Source organism: Candida theae, assembly GCF_024610275.1.
Source record: "Candida theae strain CBS 12239 chromosome Unknown scaffold14, whole genome shotgun sequence".
Lineage (NCBI taxonomy): Eukaryota > Fungi > Ascomycota > Pichiomycetes > Serinales > Debaryomycetaceae > Lodderomyces > Lodderomyces theae.
This window is the reverse complement of record NW_026261482.1, coordinates 22,501-47,257: the sequence shown is the minus strand read 5'-3', so window position 1 is coordinate 47,257 and position 24,757 is coordinate 22,501. Positions and strand designations below refer to the sequence as shown.

Here is a 24,757-nt window from a genome sequence, read left to right as displayed (position 1 = left end):
CCTCGTTGAAATTCGCGCAAGTTGGCATGATTGGCTCGATCATTTTGACCAACCTATGGACGCTACTGTGATTGCTTTTGAATAAACTTTCCCATTCAATTTCTATTCTATCATTCTATACACCTACAATATTCGGTAATTCTGAAAACTTGCTTAAAATTTGAATCCTAGAGCCAGGGGATCCTAATTCGTAATACTTTTTGAAATCAGTTTTCTGTTTCAACTTGGCGATGTCCTCATCGTGTTCGACATAATGAATGACATGACCCACCCCCAAATCGTATGCTGCTTTAACATTGAGTTCGCTATCATCAATAAACCATTGTTTAGCCAAAACTTCCTTATTTTCGTAATTCAACTGAGTCAAGTCAAATACGTTAACAAAATACGCTTTCATTGGCTTGCAAATAATGGGGAACTTGGCATAATCACAATACGTCAACCCATCAAACAAGTCGCCAATTCCAAGAAAACTAATAACCCTCAAGGCGTGGTTTTTGTACGCATTCGTCACAAGCCAAAAGTAATCAAATTTGTCTGACTGCTTCACTTTCAACAATGTGTCTCTCAACGGTTTGTCGTATCGTAATACTGCGTGTAGATCCAATGCGTCGTCCACTTTGGAATTGTAATCTAACGCATCCACTTGGTGATTGCGAACCAATCCTTCAATGGCTAAACCATAGGTCTTGTAATAATCTTGGTGTAATTTAGAAGCATCTTCGTCATTCAACTTCAAGTTGTGCTTGAAATAGTCATGTATTTTTTCTTGCATCATTTCAAATATACGTGTGGACTTGGGATATAAGCAGTTATCGATATCGAAGAAGAATATGGTCTTGTTGGATTGATTTTCCGGTAATGGACCGAATCCGAATGGAAGATCAACTTTACGACCAGGCTTGGCTTGTTCGACTGGAGTAAGCTCCGGGTTCACGTATGTAACTGGCTTGCCATTTTGAGACTGGAGCTGTATTGGCTTTTGTTGTTGTTGTTGTTCAACTGTCATTTTTATTATTCTTTGTGGTATTGTAAACGTGATGACAACTTGTTCATGAAATGTGCGGATACTGCTCCAGCTTTGTCGGTGAGAATGCACGGTATTTGATAAGGAGATAGAGTCACTTGTGTCAACTATCGTGGACTGGTTGAAGTAAATTTTAAAGTGACAGGATTATGACGTTGTCTATAAATTAGTCACTCGACTCTATTTATACACCTCTCCACGGCGTCCACAAAGCTGTATAAAGTTGCACAATACGTTACAATTATTTTTTTTTTCTTTCTTTCTTTCTTTTCTCCGATACACGTGCTCCTCGGCATTTAAATCAAGTTTCAATGCAAACACAAGAAGATATACTCTAGTGTAGTGTTCCCTTAGTGAATAAAGTTTATCATGTTTGACAGCACTTCTTGAAAGGGAACTATCCATCACGGTGCTAAACCATGTACTTAAAGACTTCCAATACCTCTTTCCCCATTTGCTACTTTGAGTTTATGACAATGGCTGTCGTCTGTATCATAGAGTACACAGTTTGCATTGAAGTCACGTGAATGCACAATTTTATTTGACGCGCCAAAGAGAACCATTGATGAGATTGGCTAGTTTTATCTACTTTAATCTCTTTATACAGTTGCAATGGACTCGGACGAGATTGAGTCGACTAGCTCCGAAGAGGATGACCTTTTTGATATATTCAACTTGCGCAAGTCATCACCAAAACCAAAACCAAAACCAAAACCAAAACCACAAAAGACTTACTCACGATCGACGCGACGCCATAATATTCAAGAATCACAGTCAGAATCTTTTCTGTACAAAACCACTGGAGCTAGTCAATGTAATGGCTCCGCCACTGAATCGTCACCACAGCCAAGGAAGAAAAGGGTGATTCTACTGAGTAATACATGTCAAAAGCGATATTTCAACAAATCAAAGTTTGACGACTCTGATGACGATGATATACTCAATATCGATGTGCCACCAGTGTTCAAAACCAGTGCAAAGAGTCATCAGGTGTATGAGAAACAGCAACAAGTGAACCAAAAGATAGCAGATCAAAAGAGATTTGAGGAGCTACGCAAGCAGCAGAAAGAATCACGCATGAAACGGCTATTGGACGAGTTGAATCAAGAAGAGGGGAGGAAATACGACTTGGAACGCGATAAGGCCTATTTGGAAAGTTTACTTGCTAAAGACGAGAGCGGTGTAGATGGATACGGCATTTCTCGATACTTTTGCAGTTTAAAGAGTCTGATATTTGACGAAACTGTGTTGCTGAATTATGATTTGGGTAGTGAAATTAGCCAATCGTTGAGATTTTTGATTGCCAGAAATCCTCAAGCTGGCTATGTCAAAATTAAGTCGCAATTCAAGTCATTTGTTTTGAGGAGTATGACTCTGGCCAATCTTGGATATTTGAAGAGTTTGTCCTCTTTAATTCGACTAAATGACGACCCTGTTTTCAATGAAAACGAGTTCAAGGACTTGCTAATCAAGATAGGACTAGACCCGCGGCTAATCAAAAGTGATGCGGGTCTAGTTTTGAAAATAGAGCACAAGTCAAGCGGACTAGAGCTTCAATTACAGAGATTGAGTCTAGTGTTTATGACGTATCTCCATTCCTCAGACGTGGACTTTGAAACAGTGGCTAGATTCTTTTTATTGGTAATTTCTGACTACAATGCAAACAAGTATGAATTGCGAGGATTAATGCTGTTTATCCATGACAATTTCCCATTACTATGTGCAAAAGTAGATGATGCTCAAGATCTCGTAACGCAATTGATGGTGCTCATTTCTGGAATTCACACCTGTCTTCCTCATCACAACAACAAGGAAAAAGTCAACAAAATGGATTTGGAGTTGCATCACAATATTATTAAATTAATAAATGTGACGTTTGCAGCGGACAAGCGACTTTGTCCCGTCATTCACGAGTTAAATCTCCAATTCTTGCTTGGAAGTGATTACAGACAACGTGTTCACAGGTTTACTAAACAAAACTTGATCTACCACATAGCTAACGACATTATCATCGAAGACAATATCAAAGATCTTCTTGAGTTGAATGATTTACAAACAGCAGATAAAATTTATGCATTCTACTACAAGGTGAAAATATTACCATTCATACTAGTTAACCCGTTCAATTTTTCACTCGATCGGGAAAAGAATATGAAAGTGCTCCGATCAATGAAGAGCTCAGTGGAAAGAATCTTGCAAAGCTGTTATGGGTTGATACGAGACTTGGGATCCGTTAATATTGAGCTTGTAATGGCAGCCGTGAAAACCGGTGTTGATTCATTTAGTTTTGATCGCGAGGAGATGGTTCGCTTTTTGACTGACCTCCATCAAGATTTGAGCTTACAGTGTGATAAATTGGAAAGTGACTTGAAGGTGATTAATCAGGACTTCTTTTATGGGTGATTTATTTTCGGCAAGAGATTGTATGGCTTGTAGATGTAGGGTCTAAATATCTCCTCTTTACAGTCCTTACGTATCATTCACCTTATTTTTATAGACACTTGTACTATACACTTGCATGGCGTTTTCCGTTTGTTTTTGGGGTCCGCTTAGTCTTACGGCTAAAAAAGAGGGAATAACTCCAGGAAGCGAGGGAAAAACGCCGTACAAAGGAAAAGTTTTTTTCTAAAATTTATAAACCCGTCCACACTAATCCTATCAATTGTCATCAATCAGACACAACTGACTATCACAACACTAGATCCTCCCCCCCACCTCCTCGTCGCCAGATGTCAGAAAAGTACGATAAACTCCCATTAGAACCACTCTTCAAAACCATTGATGAATTGAAACCTCAATTCATTGACAGGTTATCCAAAGCCATTTCCATCCCCTCAGTATCATCAGATGAACTGCTCAGACCAAAGGTTGTCGAAATGTCAAAATTCCTCGTTGAAGAATTGACAAACTTGGGATTCCAAGATATCCAGGTCAAGGAATTGGGCACTCAACCGCCACCAGTCCAAGATGCCAATTTGCAATTGCCCCCTATCGTCTTGGGTAGATTTGGCTCTGATCCTAAAAAGAAGACGGTTTTGGTGTATGGACATTATGACGTTCAGCCTGCTTTGAAAGAAGATGGATGGGGTACTGAACCATTCACGATGCATTATGATAAGACGAAGGATATTTTGTATGGTAGAGGCTCGACTGATGATAAAGGACCCGTGATGGGATGGTTGAATGTTGTTGAGGCTCACAACAAGTTGGGTTGGGAGTTGCCGGTTAACTTGGTTGTTTGTTTTGAAGGTATGGAAGAGAGTGGATCTTTGGGATTGGATGAGTTGGTTGCGAAAGAAGCCAAGCAATATTTCAAAGATGTTGAACAAGTTACAATCTCCGACAATTACTGGTTGGGAACTACGAAACCAGTATTGACTTATGGTTTGAGGGGATGCAACTACTATCAAATCATTGTAAAAGGACCCGGTGCTGATTTGCACAGTGGTATCTTTGGTGGAATCATTGCTGAGCCAATGACTGACTTGATTAAGATCATGTCTACTTTAGTTGATGGAAGTGGCAAGATCTTGATTCCAGGAGTTGATGAAATGGTTGCGCCAGTAACCGAGAAGGAGGATAAATTGTATGATGATATTGCCTTTTCAGTCGAAGAATTGAATGCAGCATCGGGTTCAAACACCGCTTTGCATCAAAACAAGAAGGATATTTTGAAACATAGATGGAGGTTCCCATCTTTATCATTGCATGGTATCGAAGGTGCATTTTCTGGAGCTGGTGCCAAGACAGTTATCCCATCGAAAGTTGTGGGTAAGTTTTCCATCAGAACTGTTCCCGACATTGACTCCAAGAAATTGGATGAATTGGTGTTTAAGCACATCAACCAAGAATTTGCCAAATTGAACTCACCCAATGAGTTTAAAGTGGAATTGATCCACGATGGTAACTACTGGGTTTCTAATCCATTCAACGAAAGTTTCCAAGCCGCCGCTAGGGCCACCGAGGATGTGTGGAATGTTGTACCCGACTTTACCAGAGAGGGTGGTTCTATCCCAATCACATTGACATTTGAGAAGGAATTGGGTGTTGATGTCTTGTTGTTGCCAATGGGAAGAGGTGATGACGGTGCTCACTCCATTAATGAAAAGTTGGACGTCAGTAACTACATTAACGGATGTAAGACCTTGGGTGGATACTTGCACTACTATGCTAAAGCTTAAGGGGGGTAATTAGGTAGAGAATTTTATGTATTCAATATTGCCAGAGATTGTAGAGACGTGAAAAGCATATCGTATGGGAAATCTAGAAAACATGTCGCTTGAATTTTTAAATTGAATGAGACACAGAGTATTTGTACCGACTCGAGATGTGTTTGTGGTGCTTGTTAACCTCAATCCCGGTAGGTCATTTGACCTGAATCTAGCCCTTTCTCTACCTCAGCAATTAGTCTGTGAGAAATTTAAGCAAAAGCGCAGAAAAGTCGAGTGCGTGTAAGCATAAAATAGAGTGAAGAAATTTTCTTTTTTTTTTTTTTCTCTCTTCCATCTGTTTTTGCAATTTTCAATCTCATCAAAATCATCTACGGCACATCATTTTCCGTATTAGCTTTACATACCCAACCAATTAGACCCAGTTAGTCTAATAATTTATTTGCAATTAATGTACACTACTTAAAGAGGATCACTAAGTTTCAAAAAATTCATGGTCACTACTAAATTCTAACTGTATATTTTCATTTACTTTACGTCATCATCATCAAAACGTTGGGAATTTTTCATTGGCATAAACTTAACAACACACCTTACAACATTCAATCATGTCTGATAATTTAAAAAGGGCAGAGTCCTTGTTCAATAGAATAATGAACCAAAATGCTGACTCGTCTGCAAGCTCGTCGCCATCGTCAACGCCAGTGCAAAGTTTTCAAACGAGTTTTCCACCGAGATCGAAATTTCATCATCAGCATCAAAGCAGTAACAGCAGTCAGGTAAGCGACAGTGTGAATTTTGGCAGTGGGCAGTCGCTGCAACCTCAACTGCAGCACCACACATCATCGCAGCAGTTGGCAAATTTGCCCAAGTTGGACGTTGCTAAATTGACTGAAGAAGCATTGGCAACAGTATCAGAAAATGATCATGTATTACCTTATTGTTGGACAGTATGGCATCATTTGAGAAAGAAGAAGCAACAGCAGCAGCAGCAAGGTTCAGTAACAATCACGACTGAAGATGCTGAAACAGTCGCGTCAACTACCACTACCAAAGATGATGATTCGACCTCGTTACAACTGCAACTGCAACTGCAACTGCAAGAACAACCCGGTGTTGATACTTATTTACAAACTACCAACCGATTACAATTTACAGATTTGAACAATAACTCCACAACCATTTCTCATATTGCCTCAATTGAGCAAATGTGGACGATGTTGACATCAATCAAGACCAGTTTCAATTTAAATGTCGGTACTGAGTTTCTTATTTTCAAAATTGGAGTTAATCCCGTGTGGGAAGATCCATTGAATGCTAAAGGAGGACGATGGATATTTCGGTTCAGCAGAAGAACACAAGACTATCATCATTCAAGTAAAAGAAATGTTGCCACCGATGGACCATCGGCACAATTGTCTGTTGAGAAAATGAGGAAACGGTCAGCGTTGATTTGGGAGAGGATAGTAATCAAGATCTTGACGGGGAATTTTATCCCTGCTACTCATGCTCCTGATTTGCAAAATGTCTTGAATAATGATATTTGTGGCATTGTGTTGAGTGTACGTAAAGAGGAGGATATCATATCCGTTTGGAACTCCAATTTGAATTTCAAAAAGCAGTCCCAGCAATCACAACAGAGTAGTGGCGTCGATGCTAAAAAGCCCTTGACTCCGTTTCAGGCAAGGCGTATCATATGTGATGCCATATTGCGAGTCATTAGAGAGTGCGATGAGATTTTACTCGGGGCAGACTCTATAAAGACGGTGGATAGTGGGTCAAATGAACGTGTTGGTGGAGTTGGGTTTGAGTATAGATTACATGTTGAGTCGCCATCGAACATGGACAACAAGGGTGAGAGAAAAGGTAGGTATGGTGGTGGGAAGTATTCGAGGCTGAATAATTCTAATAACCACCACCAACTGCAACAGCAACAACACCAGCATCATCATCAGCACAATGGAAGTGGAAGTACTGAAAGTGGTGATGTTATTAATACGGACTAAGTACTTGTATAACGTTGTAATGGAAACTTCAGATCGTGTATACAATGTCAATTTGCAACAAGGTTCTCCAGCCATGCCGTGTGTATCTAGATTCGAAGCGGTTGAAAGGAAAACTCTCATCTGAGTTTAGCCGCCAACAACCGCCATTTGCTTCTTCTATTGTAGTGTGATTTTGTACTTGATGAAAGTTGGATCTGCACATATTTGCCTGCTATTGTTCAATCAAATTTTGTGGTAAATTGAGTCACGTGGTGGGCGTTGAGTATTGTGACTCAATATTGCCGAAAAAAAGAATGCGTAAAGGTTGTAAACCAAGGAACAACAGCATTCATGGCTGATGTGCTATGTAGTTTTAGGTCCTTGAATTCCACAGAAAGCACTGCTTCAGCTGATGTGTTTGGTTAACTGGTCGTAATTGTCAGCTTCCACTTGATGGAATGTAGTATAGACGCCCAGACAACTTTAGCAGAGACACATGTTTGGGTTCTGAGACACGACTCAATTTGTCGGTTCGGAAGAAGGAGAAGAAGAAATTGGGTTTTTGTTTGAGACACGACCTAATCTTTACTCGGCACACTGACACACAAACACAGAGAGAGAGAGACATACTGTGTACTGCATATAAAATACAGAGGAACTCATTTTACACTGACACACACACACACATACCTTGTAAGAACACAGAAACAATATTAGAACGATCTATAAGACAAATGTGCATTAACAGTTGGGCAATATATGATGTATTATACGGCTCACTTACTGTTGTATTGTTTGTTGTCTTTTCTTTACTGTGTGTCCGAAATTGAAGGTGGACTTTAAAGGAAGAAGCAAAAAAAAAAAAAAAATTGAAAATCATCTGTCTCTGTTTGTCTCTGTTTGTCTCTGTTTGAATCTTTGTCTCCTTCACAATAAGGAAGAAAAAATTTCTTTAGCAACAGGACAAATAGAATCAATCAGCAGACCATATATCACTCCTACACTTTAATCAAAGTCACCAAATAGTTTCCGCGAGATAGGATGATGGAAGTTGGTAGTGAAAGAAATAACAGTAGCGTATTATCACCATCACTCACAACAAGCAAAAGCCATTCAGAACCAACCACTTCAACAACAACCACAACCACAACAAAGGACTCAAACGTATCATCATCATCACCATCTACAGCAGACAATCGCGTTAGGCACAATAAACCATCACCACCACCACAGTCTAGTCTACAACGCAGCCACTCAGGACACTCGCCTGAATCTCACGCTTCCGCTGCTGCTTCCTCGTTTGACTCTGGACCTTCACTAGTTGACATATTCTATTCAGCAAAAAAATTACTCAATTTACAACCAAGGATGGAAAATAGACTGTTGAGAAAGTCAAATAGCAAGACTCAACTAAGTCATTTGAAGAATAATGTGTCAAACGATCAATATAATATAAGTATATCACCAGACTTTCGTCAAGCACTCGCATCACATCATCATCATCACCACCAGCAACAACAACCACATCAACAGCGGCAGGGTAGACATGTACACCTTCTGGGAACGAACGAAGACACTTTTGACCTACTATCTCCATTGTCGATTGATGAGCTACAAAACACTACTGCATTCAAGCCGATATTCAATAGCTCACCGAGACGTACGACTGAAAACTCGGCAACTCCCAATCTACCGCTGCAGCAAGCATCCAATGGTGAGGACTCCATGGAGATTGACCATGTCGGCCACAAAAACACTGAATACAAGTCTCCCGACTCGGATCATAGCAGTTCTTCAAGAAACAACTCTAGTGCGTCAGGCACGTCAGCTACCTCAAGTGTGGCATCAGATGTTGAAACTGAAAAACCAAAATCAAACTTGACTTCATCGCTATCCAAACTAAAGGAAATGAAACCGGAGATTAAAACTGAAAGGGAAGAGTCTAGTGTGCCTAAAAAGAGAAACGACGCAGACGTGACCAAGACAATCTGTTTCAACTGTAAAACTGAAAAGACTCCATTGTGGAGAAAGGATACAGATGGCAACACATTGTGTAATGCATGTGGATTGTTTTTGAAGTTGCATGGTACCACGCGCCCCTTGTCTTTGAAAACCGATGTCATCAAAAAGCGAAATTCAAGAAAATCTTCAAGTAGTGGTATGGCTAGTTCTGCTCCTCGAACTTTGAACATTGCATCAGCACAGTATTTGAGCACAAGAAATGGCGATGGTGTGACAGTGTTGAAGAAACACACTCCGATTGCCATTGCTCCCAACCCCAGTACTGTTGCTTCGTCATTGCCAAATCAATTTTCCAACTCATTTGGTGCTTCCAACTCACTACAAAATACAAGGTTCAGGAATTCAACCATTTTGCCAAAGACTTCAAGCTCAACTAATTTGAATAGCAACTCATTCAACAATAGGAGTATACCTATACCACAAAATTCTAAACAAGGTGGCAATTCTCCGTCATCAGCTACGTCATCGGCAAACTCATCCTATTCATACCACACTAACCAAAATCAACCATTCAAAAGGAAGAAATCTGAGGTTAACATTCCGGCAACAATTGAACAAAATGGGGTCATGAGTGCATCGCCTTTCACCAAGAGAGGCAGCGTGGGTGGATTCCCATCTAGTGCGTCGTTGAATCAGCAACAGGGTAATAGTTTCAACATTTCCAATATCCCATCCTCGATCAAACGAGCCAATTCACTCGTGTCATCATCGTCATTGAGTAGAAGAACTTCGTTGGTGAATATACCTAGAAAAAACACCGTTTCTGTATCTACACCTACAAACTCACTTACTTCGAATAACATGCACATGCACAATCAACGGTTCCCACAATCAAACTATTTTGACACTCCACAGGAATTCAATAGTGGGCAAGGGCAACAACATCCACAAATCTCAAGGCACAACAGCAACACGACAATCATACATATGGGTGGTAATAATAATAACAGTGTGAATAATCACGGTTTTAGTGTTGGTCATAATAACGATGTTGCAGATACGCCAAATTCCTTAAACTCGCCAAACTCATTGCTCATCAATAGTTTTAATGATACCCCTACTTCCATACCTGCTACGCCATTGAATGTGCTGGGAATGCTCCCATCTTCTGTCCCTAAAACGTCAGCGTTGTCAGCTCAGTTGAAACTGCAACACCAGCACCAGCACCAGCACCAGCAACAGCAGCAACAGCAGCAGCAACAACAACAGCAGCAGCAGCAACAACAACAATTCCAAGTACGTGGCATTCAAGATATGAATACTCAACAAAGGAAGGTTTTGGAACAGTATAGAGCTAGTAAACCACCAGCGGTGCAGCACCAAGGTATCGACGATGAATTGATTATGAATGTGAGTGACATGGTTTCTGAAATCAATGCCGACACAGTTGATTCCCACATGAGTATGATTGATGAGGAGTTTTTCCGCAACTACACAAGCTTGCACAATGATGATGACGATGATAATGAAGACGTGGGTGGTGTAGATGGATTTGAGATTCCCAGTTTGGCATCTCAAGATAGTTCCCGATTGGCGTCGACACAAATCTCGCCCCTGAAGATCAATATATCCGCGCCTAAGCTGACGCAATTCACAAGTACAAGTGATGCGTTTGCTACGGTGAATAATGGTGGTGCTGGAGGTGCTGATGGAAGTACCATGGCTGATTATAAGGATTTAGACTGGTTAAAATTTGAATTGTGAGTATAAAGAGAGAGAGAGAGAGAGAGAGAGAGAGAGAGAGAGAGAGAGGTTGTGGTGGAGGGGGAGGCGAAAATACGGTATTTTATTTATTTACAAATGAATTTTGTATTAAAAAAATAGAGAATCAATTATGATGTTATGACGGATCTTTCAACTCTATTCATTTTGCAAGTTTGTAAAAGTTGCAAAATGGGTTGGAACACGTGTAGTGAAATCAAATCTCACCTGGGTAAAGATTAATTGTTCAAATGTACACTACCCTTAGCTCGTATAAAAAATCACTGTAGTAGTTGTATACTGCTTATATGCAGTATCGAAAAAAAAAATAAAAAAAGACACGAGGGGGGGGGAGATGAATGAGTGTCTCAATCTCAATCTCAATCTCTCTCTCTCGATGAAGCATTGAAAAATAAATTTTCATTCTTGGATAAATTTTCAACAATTTGCCAATTCTTGTTCTTTTCCTTTCATTACAAAAGTATCTACAAGAGTACCATATCACTCAACTCCAGTTCTATTTTTTTTTTTTTTATAACAATGTCTGCCCCAGCCACCAACTTCAAAGTTGCCGATATCTCATTAGCCGCTTTTGGTAGAAAAGATATCGAATTATCTGAAAATGAAATGCCAGGGTTGATGTACATTCGTAAGAAATACGGTCCATCCCAACCTTTGAAAGGTGCCAGGATTGCCGGATGTTTGCACATGACTATCCAAACTGCCGTCTTGATTGAGACTTTGGTTGCATTGGGGGCCGAGGTCACTTGGTCATCATGTAACATCTTCTCTACTCAGGATCATGCTGCTGCTGCCATTGCTGCTGCTGGTGTTCCCGTTTTTGCATGGAAGGGTGAGACTGAAGAAGAGTACCAGTGGTGTATTGAGCAACAATTGTTTGCGTTCAAGGATGGTAAGAAGTTGAATTTGATTTTGGATGATGGTGGAGACTTGACCTCTTTGGTTCATGAAAAGTACCCAGAGATGTTGGAAGACTGTTTTGGTTTGAGTGAGGAGACCACTACTGGTGTCCACCACTTGTACAAGTCTTTGAGAGATGGTAAATTGAAGGTTCCAGCTATCAATGTCAATGATTCCGTTACCAAGTCCAAGTTTGATAACTTGTACGGATGTAGAGAATCCTTGATTGATGGTATCAAAAGAGCCACCGATGTCATGATTGCCGGTAAAGTTGCCGTTGTTGCCGGATTTGGTGATGTTGGAAAAGGTTGTGCTTTGGCTTTGCAAGGTATGGGTGCCAGAGTCATTATCACTGAAATTGATCCAATCAATGCTTTGCAAGCAGCTGTCTCTGGTTACCAAGTTGCTCCAATGGATGAAGTTGCCGCTATTGGTCAAATCTTTGTCACCACTACTGGATGTAGAGATATCATTGTTGGTAAACATTTCGAAGCTATGCCAGAAGATGCCATTGTTTGTAACATTGGTCATTTCGATATTGAAATCGATGTTGCTTGGTTGAAGGAGAATGCCAAGTCTGTCGTCAACATCAAACCACAAGTTGACAGATACTTGATGAAGAATGGTCGTCACGTCATCTTGTTGGCCGATGGTAGATTGGTCAACTTGGGCTGTGCCACTGGTCACTCATCATTCGTCATGTCATGTTCATTCTCCAACCAAGTTTTGGCCCAAATCGCCCTCTTCAATGCCGACAATAAGGAATTTAGAGAAAAATTCCCAGAATTCGCCAAGACCGGTCCATTTGACGTTGGTGTCCACTTGTTGCCAAAGATTTTGGACGAAACTGTCGCCAGATGCCACTTGGACCACTTGAATGCCAGATTGACCAAATTGACTCCTGTCCAAGCCGATTACTTGGGTATTCCAGAAGAAGGTCCATACAAGGCTGATATCTACAGATATTAAACTAACAATTGTGCCCTGTGTGTCATTTCGACTTTGAAATTTCAACAATATTTCAAAAGTGTAAGAGAAAGAGACCATTGCATACACAATTGGCATACGATGAGGATTATAAAAACGAATTGTTTTTTTTTTGTTTTAAAAATTTTCAACACCATTTTTAATGACCACCACCCCCAATAACTGTGCTTCTTTTCTTAACAAAAGAAGTTTTAATGATGCATCAACTGTTCATTTTATTTTATTTTTTTACTTCATGATTTTTTAATTTTATTTTGACAAAACACACATGTTTTTTATTATTATATATATATATATATACATATATAGAAGGACCCCACTTTTTTTATATTCTTGTTAATACATTTTATCCTCAACGGATTTTTGGAAAATGAGCAGTGGTGTAGTGACAATAGTAGAGTAGTGTCGTAGAAGGGAGGAGTTTTTCATCTAAGTGGCTCTTTTATTTAAAATCAATCTAACAATTTTCGTATTCTACACAAGTTCAATTACTTGACACGCTGATGGTGAATGAACTACATGAACCATCACTCAAGTAAATCGAGGTTTGTGCTGTGGATCCCGATCCGGTGGAATCTCCCAAACACCACTTGAAGTTCCCATCAACTCCGATTTGTCCATTCTCAACCTCAAATCCAGTTGAAGTAACTGACGATCCACAACTGAAGTTGTTTGATGAATCAACTCCACAATTGCCCTTTGATGATTTGATGGTGATGTTATCTTCTCCCGCTTGGGCAAAATGGTACGTGGCACAAGTCCCCGAAGTGTAGTATTTACCATTGGAAATCAAACATCCTGATTTATCACTAAGTTTGATGTAACCGGACGATGGAACACCAGTTGGTGCTGGTCCTGAGTTGGTAGTTGTGGTGGTAGGATTTGATCCGGATCCTCCTTTTGGTGGGAACAAGATTCCAGAAGACGGACAATTTGTATTGGACAATGAATCAATCGGGATAAACTGTTGTTGCAATAACGAACCCTTGATGTGATGGAAATACCAAACTTCATTGATAGCATTGTTTGAATCACATTTAAAGTACACATTGGCGCCAAATTTCGAGTTCAAAGCTTGTTGGATCTGCGACTTGGTGTAAGTTTTCGAATTGCTAGGAGTGATACCTGCATCAACCAACCATTTGTACGTGGGCAAATTCTCAAACAAGTCATACAAGATCTTGTAATAATTGTAGACATTTTGATACTGTTGATAATTGGTGTAACATTTGGGCAAGATGGTATTGATGCAAGTGCCATGTTTGTTCCATTCATGAGCCCAAAGCGAATGATCATTACCATTAATATCTTTCCAAACACCATTCAAATTATCATACAATTCCTGGTCACCAAAAGAATCGACAATAATCGACTCAACGCTACTTCCGTCATTAGCAATAGTGTTGGAGTTGTCACAGAATTGCTCATATGTTCCATCACAATTATCGGGCCATAATCCATGCAATGTGAATAAATCACTGGCGCCAGTAGCTGGACTGTAGTCCCAGAATTGGGTTTGTAAAAGAATACCACCTGGTGCTTCGAAACAGCATGATGCTTCTTTAGTGGTTGAGCATGAGGTTGGTGAGTCTGATGGACAACTGTTGTCAAGGACAGTTTGGGCGGCGTTGATGGTGCGAGCTAAATAACAAGCTAAAATGATAAGAAATTGCTTCATTTTTGTAAATACTTGACACCGGCGTGGAAGTGTGGGAGAAACAAGCTAAAAAGTGATTAATTTTCGAACCAAAAGGTTTGTTGAGTTATTCGTGCTTCTATTTATAGTGAATTCTGAGGAACAATAGGTGTCTCTGTTTGACGACGTGTAGAATGAAATTCCAAATGTTTTACGAGGAGGAGGAATTTTAAGTTTTGTTTGTCGGGATATCGGCGGTGGCTTTATCAGAAAAATGACGTGGTGGGTTTTGTGTAAGGACCGACGTAAAACGTGCACATGGGGCCAGTCGATCGAACATTTACATGCAAATCTGCTATCCAATTGAGATGCAAGCGAGCTGTTACTACTTGAAGTTGAGTTGAAAAGCTTGACCGCTATTCCAAGTTTCTCACTTAACGGCTGCATGGTAGGGAAATTTGCAACTTCTTCTGAAACTCACCCACGAGTTCTTACAATCTTTGTTCATTTAAAGTTGAGGACCATTCACTTGAAAGGCACGTAAAATACGCACAAAAATAAGCACAAAAATAAGCACAAAAATTGCTGTTGATCTACTTTCAATTAGAACATAACGGCCGGGAACTTAGGTAGGGTGCTCTTCCAACGGGAGAAGAATACATTGTGGTGTAATTACACTTTTGAACTTTGATTACACAAATTACAAATCACATGAATTGCAACAATTGTCTATCCTTGTTCACGAGTGCCCACGGGGGAAGGGGGTGGGGGACAACAGATTCCGTTTCAGGCGTCACAAACCAAGCTTCAATTTTAGAAGTTTGGTTCTATCGCCAGATGGAGAATTATCGATGAAGAGGAAATATAAATGCGATTACTGAGTAGTTTACTGTAATTCAAGTGTGAAATGTGAAAGAAATGCCAGTGTCTTTGGCTCTGTGTTTGCACAAGCAGTTGTGTGGCTACCATTTAAAATACCTTATGGCACCTGACTGTTTGTGGCAAGGCAGCCACAAGTGTAAAATCGAATTGTTACCTTTTATAGGCAAGGTAAAGAGAAGTACACTCGATACAATTACATTTCTTTGGTGTCGCGCTATGTGATGAAGAATTGCGACACACAAACACATGATACGACACTACAAACTGTACACACACAGAGAAAATTTCTTTCAGGAACACAACTTCAACAACCTTATCAATTATAAACATCTGTCAAAATCATAGACACACACACACACACACAAGAGAAATAAAGATACAGAAATGATCTGGCTATCCGAAAGACAAAGTATGTAAATCACAGTCTTGTCGCAATTGCAATCACAACCGCAAACCTCGTTTTCACACAGAAGTTACTAACTCATACCCTTTTTTCTAGAGTTTGGTGTTGGTTTCACAGCAGGTGGAATCTTTTTCTTCTTATTTGGAATCTTGACATTTTTTGACTCCGGCTTCCTTGCCTTGGGCAACTTGCTCTTCATAATAGGCCTCATTCTTATAATTGGCCCACAGCGCACAATTTCCTTTTTCACGCGTCCAACAAAGATTAGGGGCACAGTCTGTTTTGCATTGGGTATAATATTGATCTTGTTGAAATGGTCATTTGTCGGGTTTGTGTTGGAAAGTTTTGGAATATTGGGCTTGTTTGGTGATTTCTTTGGCACTATTGTCCAGTTTTTGAGATCTATTCCTTACATTGGTGATGTTTTGAGTCATCCTTTGGTTGCACCGACTATTGATAGGTTGGCGGGTATTAATAACACATTGCCGGTATGAGTAAAAAAAGAAAAACTGACTGAGGACAGACAGAACGAACGGGTCTTTTTGGTACTTTACTTAATTTTGGACGGATTCTTTGTTGATATTGCATACATCACTTTATTGTGAGTGATTTATTTTGCATAGGGAAGGTAAAGCGGAGGAAGTAAAGTAGTTGGGCGAGGGAGTCTAGCTGAAGTTTGTTTTGTTGGATTTTACGAGACTACGGGGTGATGTACCCAGTTTATACAGTAGAATTGAGAAAGGGAGGTAGAGACTGGTGGTTCATTGTGCCAGCCACGGCTGCACTTGGATTGATAAAGTAGCTAATATTCTGTATTATTAAGACTTGATAGAAATCACGCTTTGTAACGGCATTGATCGTGGTGCTCTCATTTTTATATCCCGCTGCATAGCCTCCGCCGGCCCCCCCCCCTCCCTTCTCCTCCTCCTTTTCCTACCTCACTCCGCCCCTTTTTTCTTTATTATTTTATCTAATTCATTCGGCCTGCCTCCCGCCTTATGCTATGTAGCATTGCCTCCAAGCTAAATATCATTCAAGCTCAAAAATATTTTTCGTGTTTTATGTTGAATTCTGGGTTGAAAAGTAAATAACAACAACGACCCAAGTAAATTTATTTTCTTAACTCTAGAATTAACTTTGGACTCTCTTTTTTTCTTTTTACAGAGTTAGTGGTGTGGTTTTGCAAAGGAAGAAGGAAAGCAGATTTGAAGATTGGTGCTAGTAAGAATGTTTTGTGTCGTTGTCATATATTTGCGATAACTGCGAAACTTTGGAGGTTAGAGATACACTAATCACCCTTAAGCGAAGTTACAAAGCATATACAAAGTCATTACCCACCACGAAGAAACCCAGTAAATAGAACACGCAGCATTTCCAGTACTAATTTGGAAGAACAGTATTATACTTGGTTGGAAAAAAACTGAAACGATATTTCAGCCAAGACGACAAGAAAATATGCATATACAAACAAATACAAAAAAAAAATAATAATAAAAGAATCCTGATTTCCAGCTTATTCAGGTAATTTATTCATACTTCTGGTGTTTTCCGTTTCTTCGTGTTTTAAAATGTTTGAATCTCTTTGTCAGTTGGAGTTCTGGGCTCTACTATAAGTAGACTGCAAATAGCATTCAATATCTGCTTTTTCATTTCCATTCTTTTCTTCATCAAGTCTTCTACTTATTCAACTAGATTTTCACTCGCTTAATCTTACTACTACTACTACTACAATGAGATTCTTTGTTCCAGCTTCAATTTTGACCTTGTCTTCCAGTGCTTTAGCTGCCATTAGACCAGTCCAATTCTTTGCTTCTTCAGACAACGAAGAAGTCAACGGACAAGGTTTGTACTCCACTCACGAAGGTGCTGGTGTCAACTACTTTTTCCTTGGTGCTGCTCAAAATTTGCAATACAATGATGAATCCAGGGTTGTCTACATTGAATTGAGTGCTCAACAACCAGCTAGACAATACCTTGCTTTCACTGGTGACGTCTTGTCATTGACCGTTGCTGAAGAACCATTGCCAGTTGACATTGCTGAAGATGGAATAGTCACTTTCCCAGGTTCAGAAGCTCTTGCTGCCGCCAAGAACATCAATGACCCATACAGATACTCTGAAGACGTATTTGCCGTTGTCAAAGATGGTGCCGAAGGTTCAATCCCATTGTCAATCAGTGCTGTATTTGGTGATGTTGAAGCTGAAGAAGCTGACGAGTCAACCGAGGGTGCTTACTCAAACAAGACTGTTACCGTCTACACCACTTACTGCCCAGAACCAACCACTTTGACCTTGACCGTTTGTGAAACTGTCTGTCAAGAAACAGCCATCACCGTCACCGAGGCTGGTGAAGTTACTGTTGACAATGTCAAGGCTGAAGCTACTGAAGCTACTGAAGCTACTGAAGCTCCAGCTGCTGTTGAAGCTGCCGAAGCTCCAGCCGCTGTTAACTCTACTAGTGTTGCTGCTCCTGCTATCACCTTGGATGCTGAAGCAAGTGCTTACGAAGGTTCCGCTGCAGCAGTTGGTGGAGCTGGTTTGGTTGCTGTTGCTTTCGCCGCAGCTGGTTTAGTCTTTTAAGCAGCAATACCCTTTGAACTTGAATGTACTTTTTGCAACTGTATTCCTTTGTGGAGTTGTTTATTTGCTTTTGTTTGTCTTTTTTTATTTTCTGTGTTGTTTTGTTTCTGTTTTGGTTTTGTTTCTTGAATATTCATTTGTTGGGGGAGGTAGTCCGGACAGTTGACCTGACTCTGAGGATGGTTGTTCATTTATTTTGTGCATCCACATGGAAGTGGTTACTGTTGAGGGTATCTACTATTCGAAAAAAAAGTTCATACATTAGCTTTCTGTAATTGAATGATTTGATTGGGATTATGAGATGTAGAGATAAATGAAAGCATTTTTTTTCGACCACCATGGAGTTTAAAATAAATAATTCTGGTGGTTTTGATTTGAGATTTTCTGTTTTTTATTTTTTCCTTTTTATTTTTTTTTGCAACCACCACCTTTTGTACAAACGAAACACGCAAAAAAAGTAATACAACTCCACGTTACCCTATTTGCAATACTAGACGGTAAGCAAGTTGATGTAGCTTTATAAAGGGAAGTCCCCATTCACTACTATCTATTACAAAAATAACCAATCAACATCAAATTAATCCCATTTGTGGTAGAGCATCAAAGCTTTCATGGACTCAAATGAATCTGAAATTCCAAACACAACCAAGTGGAGAGCTTCAAACCAAGTGATATTGCTAGTCTACTACGTAGACTCAAAATCCTTCTTTGCGTAGCTACTTTTGCCTTGCCTAGCTATCTCTTTGTATTACAAAACAATGTTTATTGTTTGTTTTTTTTTTTTTCTTTTGCCTGGAAGAGTAACTCTGCCAAGCTTTCAGAATCGTTCAAAGGTGTTGACAGTCCCCCTAAAAGGTGATATTAACGTTCCTTTTAATGATATTGGTTGTAATTCATTTCTGAATAGTGATCCAGAACTACCCAACAGATTGGCTCTAAATGCTTATTTTTCAGAAAAAGTCCCAGATAGTTTAGTGGCTAGAATTACCGTTTGTCGCATGGTAGACCAGGGTTCAATTCCCTGTCTGGGAGCAGTTTCTTTTTTTTCTTCCTCTTCTCTTCCTTTTTTCCTCTAACGTTTTCACAAGTGGGTCTTTAAATAGCAGTCATATTTCATGACGGAATTGAAGCAATGCATTCCTAAGACCCATTATACAGGGGCTAGTTATGTTAATTTTTTGGCGTTGTTCTTCCAGGTTTCAAGACCGGTTTGAGCCAAAAAAAAAAAAAAAAAAAATAAATAAAAAAAAATAAACAAAAAAAGGAAACAAGGTTTTACCAGATGCTCTTCACAAAAGTGGCAGAAACGAATTTCAACAGGTCAACATCAACCACTCAGAGACATCAATATGCCACCTAGTCGACGCGAGGAAATTAAAAAAAAACAAGAGTTACAAGCTCGGTTCCAGTTCAGTATATCTCAAAACAATGCACGAGCGATGAATTGGCTCAAACCGAGCACATCCAATGGAAATGATGCTTCTACAACAAAGGAAAGTACACACACAGGCGCGCTAACAACGAGTCCGGAAACGGATTCAGTCACTGCCTCATCTACACAAGACGATTTCATGAAACTACGGGTAATCCCCCAAGGTTCAGGATTGAGTTCTAAAACGACGCAAACAGTGGGCGATTTCCTCAATTCTAAAGATATTAGCCAGCAAAAGAGCAATAGCGATGGTGCAACTAGCAATGGTAGCACAAAGAGCAAGGGCAGCGTTGCCATGAATGCATTATTGAACAAGATGAGAAATGAAACGAGACAACAACTTAATCAATCACGACATACGACTCAATTGCAACTGGTCAAGGGAAAAAGGGATAAGTTGAATGGTGTGCCAGTATCTAGTGTGAAGGGTGCTAGTTCTAGCACTGGTGCCAAAGGAGATAAGACGTTAACCAAAAAAAGCTTTGATGACGATGAGGGCGAGGACGATGAGGATGACGACATAAAGGCATTGAAATCTAGATCTGTCAATAAATTCAATCAGGCGAAAGTGGGCAAGGGTAAAAAGGTACGACCATTTTGAGATGGTGTGAAGTAGAGGGAGAAGGGATACTGTTTTGAAAGGCATAAAAACTATGTGAAATACTTGCTTCAGAGCTTGGGTTAAACAATGGTTCCTTGACTTCACTCCAAAAGCTTCCATACAGTAAGAGTATAAATTGGGGGGGTGGTAATTATAGAAGAACGAATACATAAGACGTTCAATACTCAATAGATAGAGGAGGTTGTATGTTGTTCACACACATTTGGTCTTACAGTTCACCTTGTTTTTCTCCAATCATGCCTTCTCCTAGTATCGTTTTTCTGTGTTGGCGGACTTTCCTTCCGCCGGTACCTGCTATATCATGAATTACAAAGATAGTTGTCAGAATGAATACAGGAAAAGAGTTGGCTAAACAAGTAGAACCAAACCATAAACTCAGTGCCACCAAACAGACCTTCATCTCGTAAAATCAGTCTTGATACGAATTAAACAAATTGTAATATGTCTCACAAAGTCTTTTTCGCATTTTCGGCGTTTAAAAACAATTCTGTCCACATGTTGCAAAATTTAGAATGAACTAAGAATTGCTATAATATTCTATTTCTCATCTTCCCTACTTTTAATACATTGTGCATACCATATACATGAGAAATATGAGTTTAGCATAAGATACATATACGGTGAAAAAAAAAACAAACACATCCCAAAACATGAACTGCACAGAAACTGGGGATTATCAAGTATCAAAGATAAGGAAGATTGAACTTATTCATGTATTTCCAAGTTTCTTTACTTTCTGTGTCCCCATCCATAGTTCCTTATGTAAAAGAGATGGAATATAAAACAAGGAGGAAGACAAGGAAGCAGAACAAAAAAAAAAAATAAATAAAAATAAAAAAATAAAATAGAAAAAGTTTACTGTTGAACAGATCACCCAATACACAATACATGAAAAAAAAATGGGCCCATTTCTAGATATATATATATCTATCTATCTATCTATCTATCTATCTTGTCCTTATTATTATAATTGTTATTATCATTGTTCACTTACATGTTACTTGTTACTAAAATTGTAATCAAAAGACTAAAAATAAATAAATAAATAAATAAATGAAACAAAAGAAGAAGAAAAAGAGCAAACAAACAGAAGGATCTGGGAATACACAAAATTATATGAGTAACAGACTTATGAAAACAAAATTTAAAGAGGGCAAACAGACTCACGTAGCAATGTTCGTGATGAATAAGATTTGAACAGAGTACGAATACAGTGTTTGGAAGGAATGTATATCCAACTCCAAATCTTGAATAGGCTAAAAACAAAACTAATTCAAACAGCACCGACTCCTTGTATTGTGTTCAAAACAAACATGTTTAAAAATTCTTAAAAGCCCTTGTTTAGTGTTCTTTTAGTGTTTTGAGGCAGCATCTCGCATACAACCATCTTTGCAATCTCATTTTCTACATAATAATGCATTTTTTGCCCATTTTGCATCACATTTTGTTGATTGTTCTACATTCAGTTTTGTTGCTAGTTGTTGTTTAGCCTCGGCATCCACTATTGAGCCCACAAACTCAAGGCGATGCCACACGTAACGTGTGCGCTTTACATACTCCCGTGTGTTTTTGCTTTCATCATCTTCGGGTACCGGATATCCAGGGCGCAGCTAAAGCAAAACAACGTTAAAGCAAAACAACGCCAAAGCAAAACAACGCCAAAGCAAAACAACGCCAAAGCAAAACAACGCCAAAGCAAAACAACGCCAAAGCAAAACAACGCCAAAGCAAAACAACGCCAAAGCAAAACAACGCCAAAACTAAAACCAAAACTAAAACTAAAACTAAAATACCCCACGCAACCCGGACACTTGCTCTCATTCCATCATGTGACACACACTTTACTTGCTACTGGCTACTCTCACACTGAATCTTCAAATGCATGCTTGGGTATAGCAAAAATTACTCTCTATATTAAAACACACATATACACATGAAAAATAAAATAAAATAAAACTGAAATAAGTAAAACTGAAATAAGTAAAACTGATGATATTTGAAATAAAAACTTCGAATTTGAATCGAGATATAACGACATATACCTCAACATCATCATCATCTTCTTCTTCTTCTTCTTCTTCTTCTTGTAAACTCACACCTCTTAACATCCATTCTTTGTAAACACGTTTTGTCCCCCATTCAGCAGTAATCCGACTCGCATTATTACCATTGTCTTCGCTACTAGACGACGACGAATGTGAATTCTTCTCCTCTCGAATCAGCGACGACATATAGAGCGGCTGCTTAGATTCCAACCCCATAGTGCTAGACACATCAGCACCAATGTGTCCCGATGTAATCCCACTTGGTTTATTTGATCCAATTGGTGTCTTGTAAGGCGAGGTAAACGTAGGAGCATTTGAGCTTGCGTTTGAGCTTGCGTTTGAGCTTGCGTTTGCGTTTGCACTTACGCTCGATGAAGACAGCGACACTGGCGGCCCTTGCAGCGGGGATGGAGGAGCTCGCACAGTAGTTGGAGACGTAGATCTAGATCTGGCAATGGCATGAGCCACAGCTTGTGAGAATTTGGGCAATGCCTTGGCGTTTGTGGCTGAGTCATCAAGCAACGAAGTAACACTAACTTTCTTATTCAAGGGTGGTTTCGAAACGGCTCCACTGTTTTCATGATGATGTTGATGGTGATGATGGTGGTAGTGATGGCTGCTTTTCGATAAAGGTGAGCTTGATCTTGGATTATGCATTGTTGGTCCGTGCCCAATTACGGGCGTGGTTGGTCTCAGCAGCAGGGTTCGTTTCAATATCGTTGAAGCAATGCCTGTTGCATCTCCTGCTCCTCCTGCTCCTCCTGCTCCATTATCTTCTGATGTAGCACTCATAGATGCATTATTTGTTGTCATTGCTACTGTCAGTGACTGTCCTTCAAAGTGTCCCGGGGATTGAGGAGTGGCTGGTCTCAATTTACCACTCGCCTCATCTGCTTCAACTTCATGTGGTGCAATAGATATTGAACTCTTTGTTGCAAATGATATTGATCCGCCAAATGACGATGTACGTTGAAAAGGATACGAGAATGATGATTGAGTAGATGAAATAGACGATGACTTGTTTGAAAAAATCAGCATCGTCGAATGCGATCCAATAGATCCTGAGCCCGACCCTCCATTACCAACACCGCTAGCTGATATACTTCCTGGTGCACTATTGGGGCCACTGCCACCGCCACCGCCACCGCCACCGACAACCCCACCTACTGATCCACTAATGGAGCCCAATGTGTCCCGCTTATTCATGGCATGGATTTCAAACACCGAGGGACGTAATCGATCCAGCAACGAGCTGGATATGGAAGGAATCTTGGTGGGTGGAATTGGTGGGCCCATCCTCGTACTTGAACTTCCTCCCGAAGCAGATCCTGGAAGTGAGCGCGATTGCACATGAGACTCCAAACTCGTTTGATGTTGATTCTCTGATGCAGGTCTCACCTTGCCAATTGGTGTCAAGGGCAAGGAGTAGGTTGGCGCAGCAGATCCTTCAACTCCAGAATTTGCAGTGGGCCCAGCTGATTTGTTATCATTGTCATTATTATTATTGTTGTTGTTATTGTTGGTGGTGGTGCTAGTAATGCTATTCCGATGAGGAATAGGTGCCACAATTGGGGTAATGGTGGAAGCCAAAGACTCATTTCTAGCAGAAGGCAACGGCGACTGCAATATTGTCGACTGTGATGAAAAACTTGAATTGGCAAGTAACGAACTTGGACGGTGAATAGATGAAGGTGGTGGCAAAGTAACTGATTGTCGTGAGTTAATAGTGTTTGAAGAAAAACTTCTCTGAATAGATAATCGGTGGCCCACTGTTGACGATGGGGAAATACCTCTAGTATTAGCCAAGCCTCCAATTGGCGGAGTCACCGAGGTACCCACAACTCCTTCCCTTCCCATTGTTGATGACGATGTTGAAAATGGTTGTGGCACTGAGGCCAAAGGGTCGCATAACAACGAAGGGTTTCTCTGACGTGAACCATGATGGTCATCCCACACTTTTCTAAAATGAAGATTAGGAGCAAACAGTTCCACTGAAGGGGTTGCCGCCAGAGGGGCTGCTTCACCTTCAGTTTCTGTTTCAGCTCCACCTTTGGTGCGGGTTCCAACGTCACCTTCTGGCTTCAGTGGTTGCGTAGTTTGAGGAGGAGAAGTTGAACGTGGTAACCATTGCGGCTGCTCCTTCTGTTGTGAAAATTCTTTCTTCACTTGTTGCTGTGATTTGTGTGGAAACAGTTCCTCATTGGAGGTCAAGTGTTTACTTGATGCTGGCGAAATGTCTGTGTATTGTTGTTGCTCTTGATAATAAGCCGACTGAGGCTGTACTTGCTCTGGAGGATAAGCAACTGATGTATACCTTTGCGATGGTGGATACTTTGTAGATGAAGA

The 24,757-nt window shown here is 40.0% G+C and overlaps 11 protein-coding genes across 11 annotated transcripts in view; 8 read left to right on the top strand and 3 right to left on the bottom strand. All coding sequences in view use genetic code 12, as the record gives it.

The window, feature by feature from the left end:
• Window positions 1-115: 115 nt before the first annotated feature.
• Window positions 116-1,009, bottom strand: KGF57_004887 (nucleotidase; the record flags this gene model as incomplete). The annotated part of the gene is made up of 1 exon (XM_051754443.1): window positions 116-1,009. One exon carries the CDS (start codon window positions 1,007-1,009, stop codon window positions 116-118), a length of 894 nt encoding a protein of 297 aa, XP_051606567.1.
• A 630-nt stretch (window positions 1,010-1,639) lies between these two features.
• On the top strand, window positions 1,640-3,430 carry KGF57_004886 (uncharacterized protein; the record flags this gene model as incomplete). The annotated part of the gene is made up of 1 exon (XM_051754442.1): window positions 1,640-3,430. The coding sequence occupies one exon, from the start codon at window positions 1,640-1,642 to the stop codon at window positions 3,428-3,430; it is 1,791 nt and encodes a 596-aa protein (XP_051606566.1).
• A 326-nt stretch (window positions 3,431-3,756) lies between these two features.
• Window positions 3,757-5,208, top strand: KGF57_004885 (metallodipeptidase; the record flags this gene model as incomplete). Its single annotated transcript, XM_051754441.1, has 1 exon — window positions 3,757-5,208. The coding sequence occupies one exon, from the start codon at window positions 3,757-3,759 to the stop codon at window positions 5,206-5,208; it is 1,452 nt and encodes a 483-aa protein (XP_051606565.1).
• A 596-nt stretch (window positions 5,209-5,804) lies between these two features.
• Window positions 5,805-7,202, top strand: KGF57_004884 (uncharacterized protein; the record flags this gene model as incomplete). The annotated part of the gene is made up of 1 exon (XM_051754440.1): window positions 5,805-7,202. The coding sequence occupies one exon, from the start codon at window positions 5,805-5,807 to the stop codon at window positions 7,200-7,202; it is 1,398 nt and encodes a 465-aa protein (XP_051606564.1).
• Window positions 7,203-8,222: 1,020 nt separating this feature from the next.
• GLN3 (nitrogen-responsive transcriptional regulator) lies at window positions 8,223-10,907 on the top strand (the record flags this gene model as incomplete). The annotated part of the gene is made up of 1 exon (XM_051754439.1): window positions 8,223-10,907. One exon carries the CDS (start codon window positions 8,223-8,225, stop codon window positions 10,905-10,907), a length of 2,685 nt encoding a protein of 894 aa, XP_051606563.1.
• A 537-nt stretch (window positions 10,908-11,444) lies between these two features.
• Window positions 11,445-12,794, top strand: SAH1 (adenosylhomocysteinase; the record flags this gene model as incomplete). Its single annotated transcript, XM_051754438.1, has 1 exon — window positions 11,445-12,794. One exon carries the CDS (start codon window positions 11,445-11,447, stop codon window positions 12,792-12,794), a length of 1,350 nt encoding a protein of 449 aa, XP_051606562.1.
• Window positions 12,795-13,296: 502 nt separating this feature from the next.
• KGF57_004881 (T2 family ribonuclease) lies at window positions 13,297-14,490 on the bottom strand (the record flags this gene model as incomplete). Its single annotated transcript, XM_051754437.1, has 1 exon — window positions 13,297-14,490. The coding sequence occupies one exon, from the start codon at window positions 14,488-14,490 to the stop codon at window positions 13,297-13,299; it is 1,194 nt and encodes a 397-aa protein (XP_051606561.1).
• A 1,224-nt stretch (window positions 14,491-15,714) lies between these two features.
• On the top strand, window positions 15,715-16,227 carry KGF57_004880 (uncharacterized protein; the record flags this gene model as incomplete). Its single annotated transcript, XM_051754436.1, has 2 exons — window positions 15,715-15,739; window positions 15,830-16,227. 2 exons carry the CDS (start codon window positions 15,715-15,717, stop codon window positions 16,225-16,227), a joined length of 423 nt encoding a protein of 140 aa, XP_051606560.1.
• A 1,236-nt stretch (window positions 16,228-17,463) lies between these two features.
• On the top strand, window positions 17,464-18,312 carry KGF57_004879 (PGA30; the record flags this gene model as incomplete). The annotated part of the gene is made up of 1 exon (XM_051754435.1): window positions 17,464-18,312. One exon carries the CDS (start codon window positions 17,464-17,466, stop codon window positions 18,310-18,312), a length of 849 nt encoding a protein of 282 aa, XP_051606559.1.
• Window positions 18,313-19,661: 1,349 nt separating this feature from the next.
• Window positions 19,662-20,345, top strand: KGF57_004878 (uncharacterized protein; the record flags this gene model as incomplete). Its single annotated transcript, XM_051754434.1, has 1 exon — window positions 19,662-20,345. One exon carries the CDS (start codon window positions 19,662-19,664, stop codon window positions 20,343-20,345), a length of 684 nt encoding a protein of 227 aa, XP_051606558.1.
• A 1,895-nt stretch (window positions 20,346-22,240) lies between these two features.
• Window positions 22,241-24,757, bottom strand: part of SFL2 (Sfl2p) — a gene marked incomplete at both ends in the record, with an annotated part of 3,705 nt that continues 1,188 nt past the window's right edge. Inside the window, one exon of the mRNA XM_051754432.1 lies at window positions 22,241-24,757. This exon is cut by the window's right edge and continues 1,188 nt beyond it. Coding sequence (XP_051606557.1) covers window positions 22,241-24,757 — 2,517 coding nt within the window.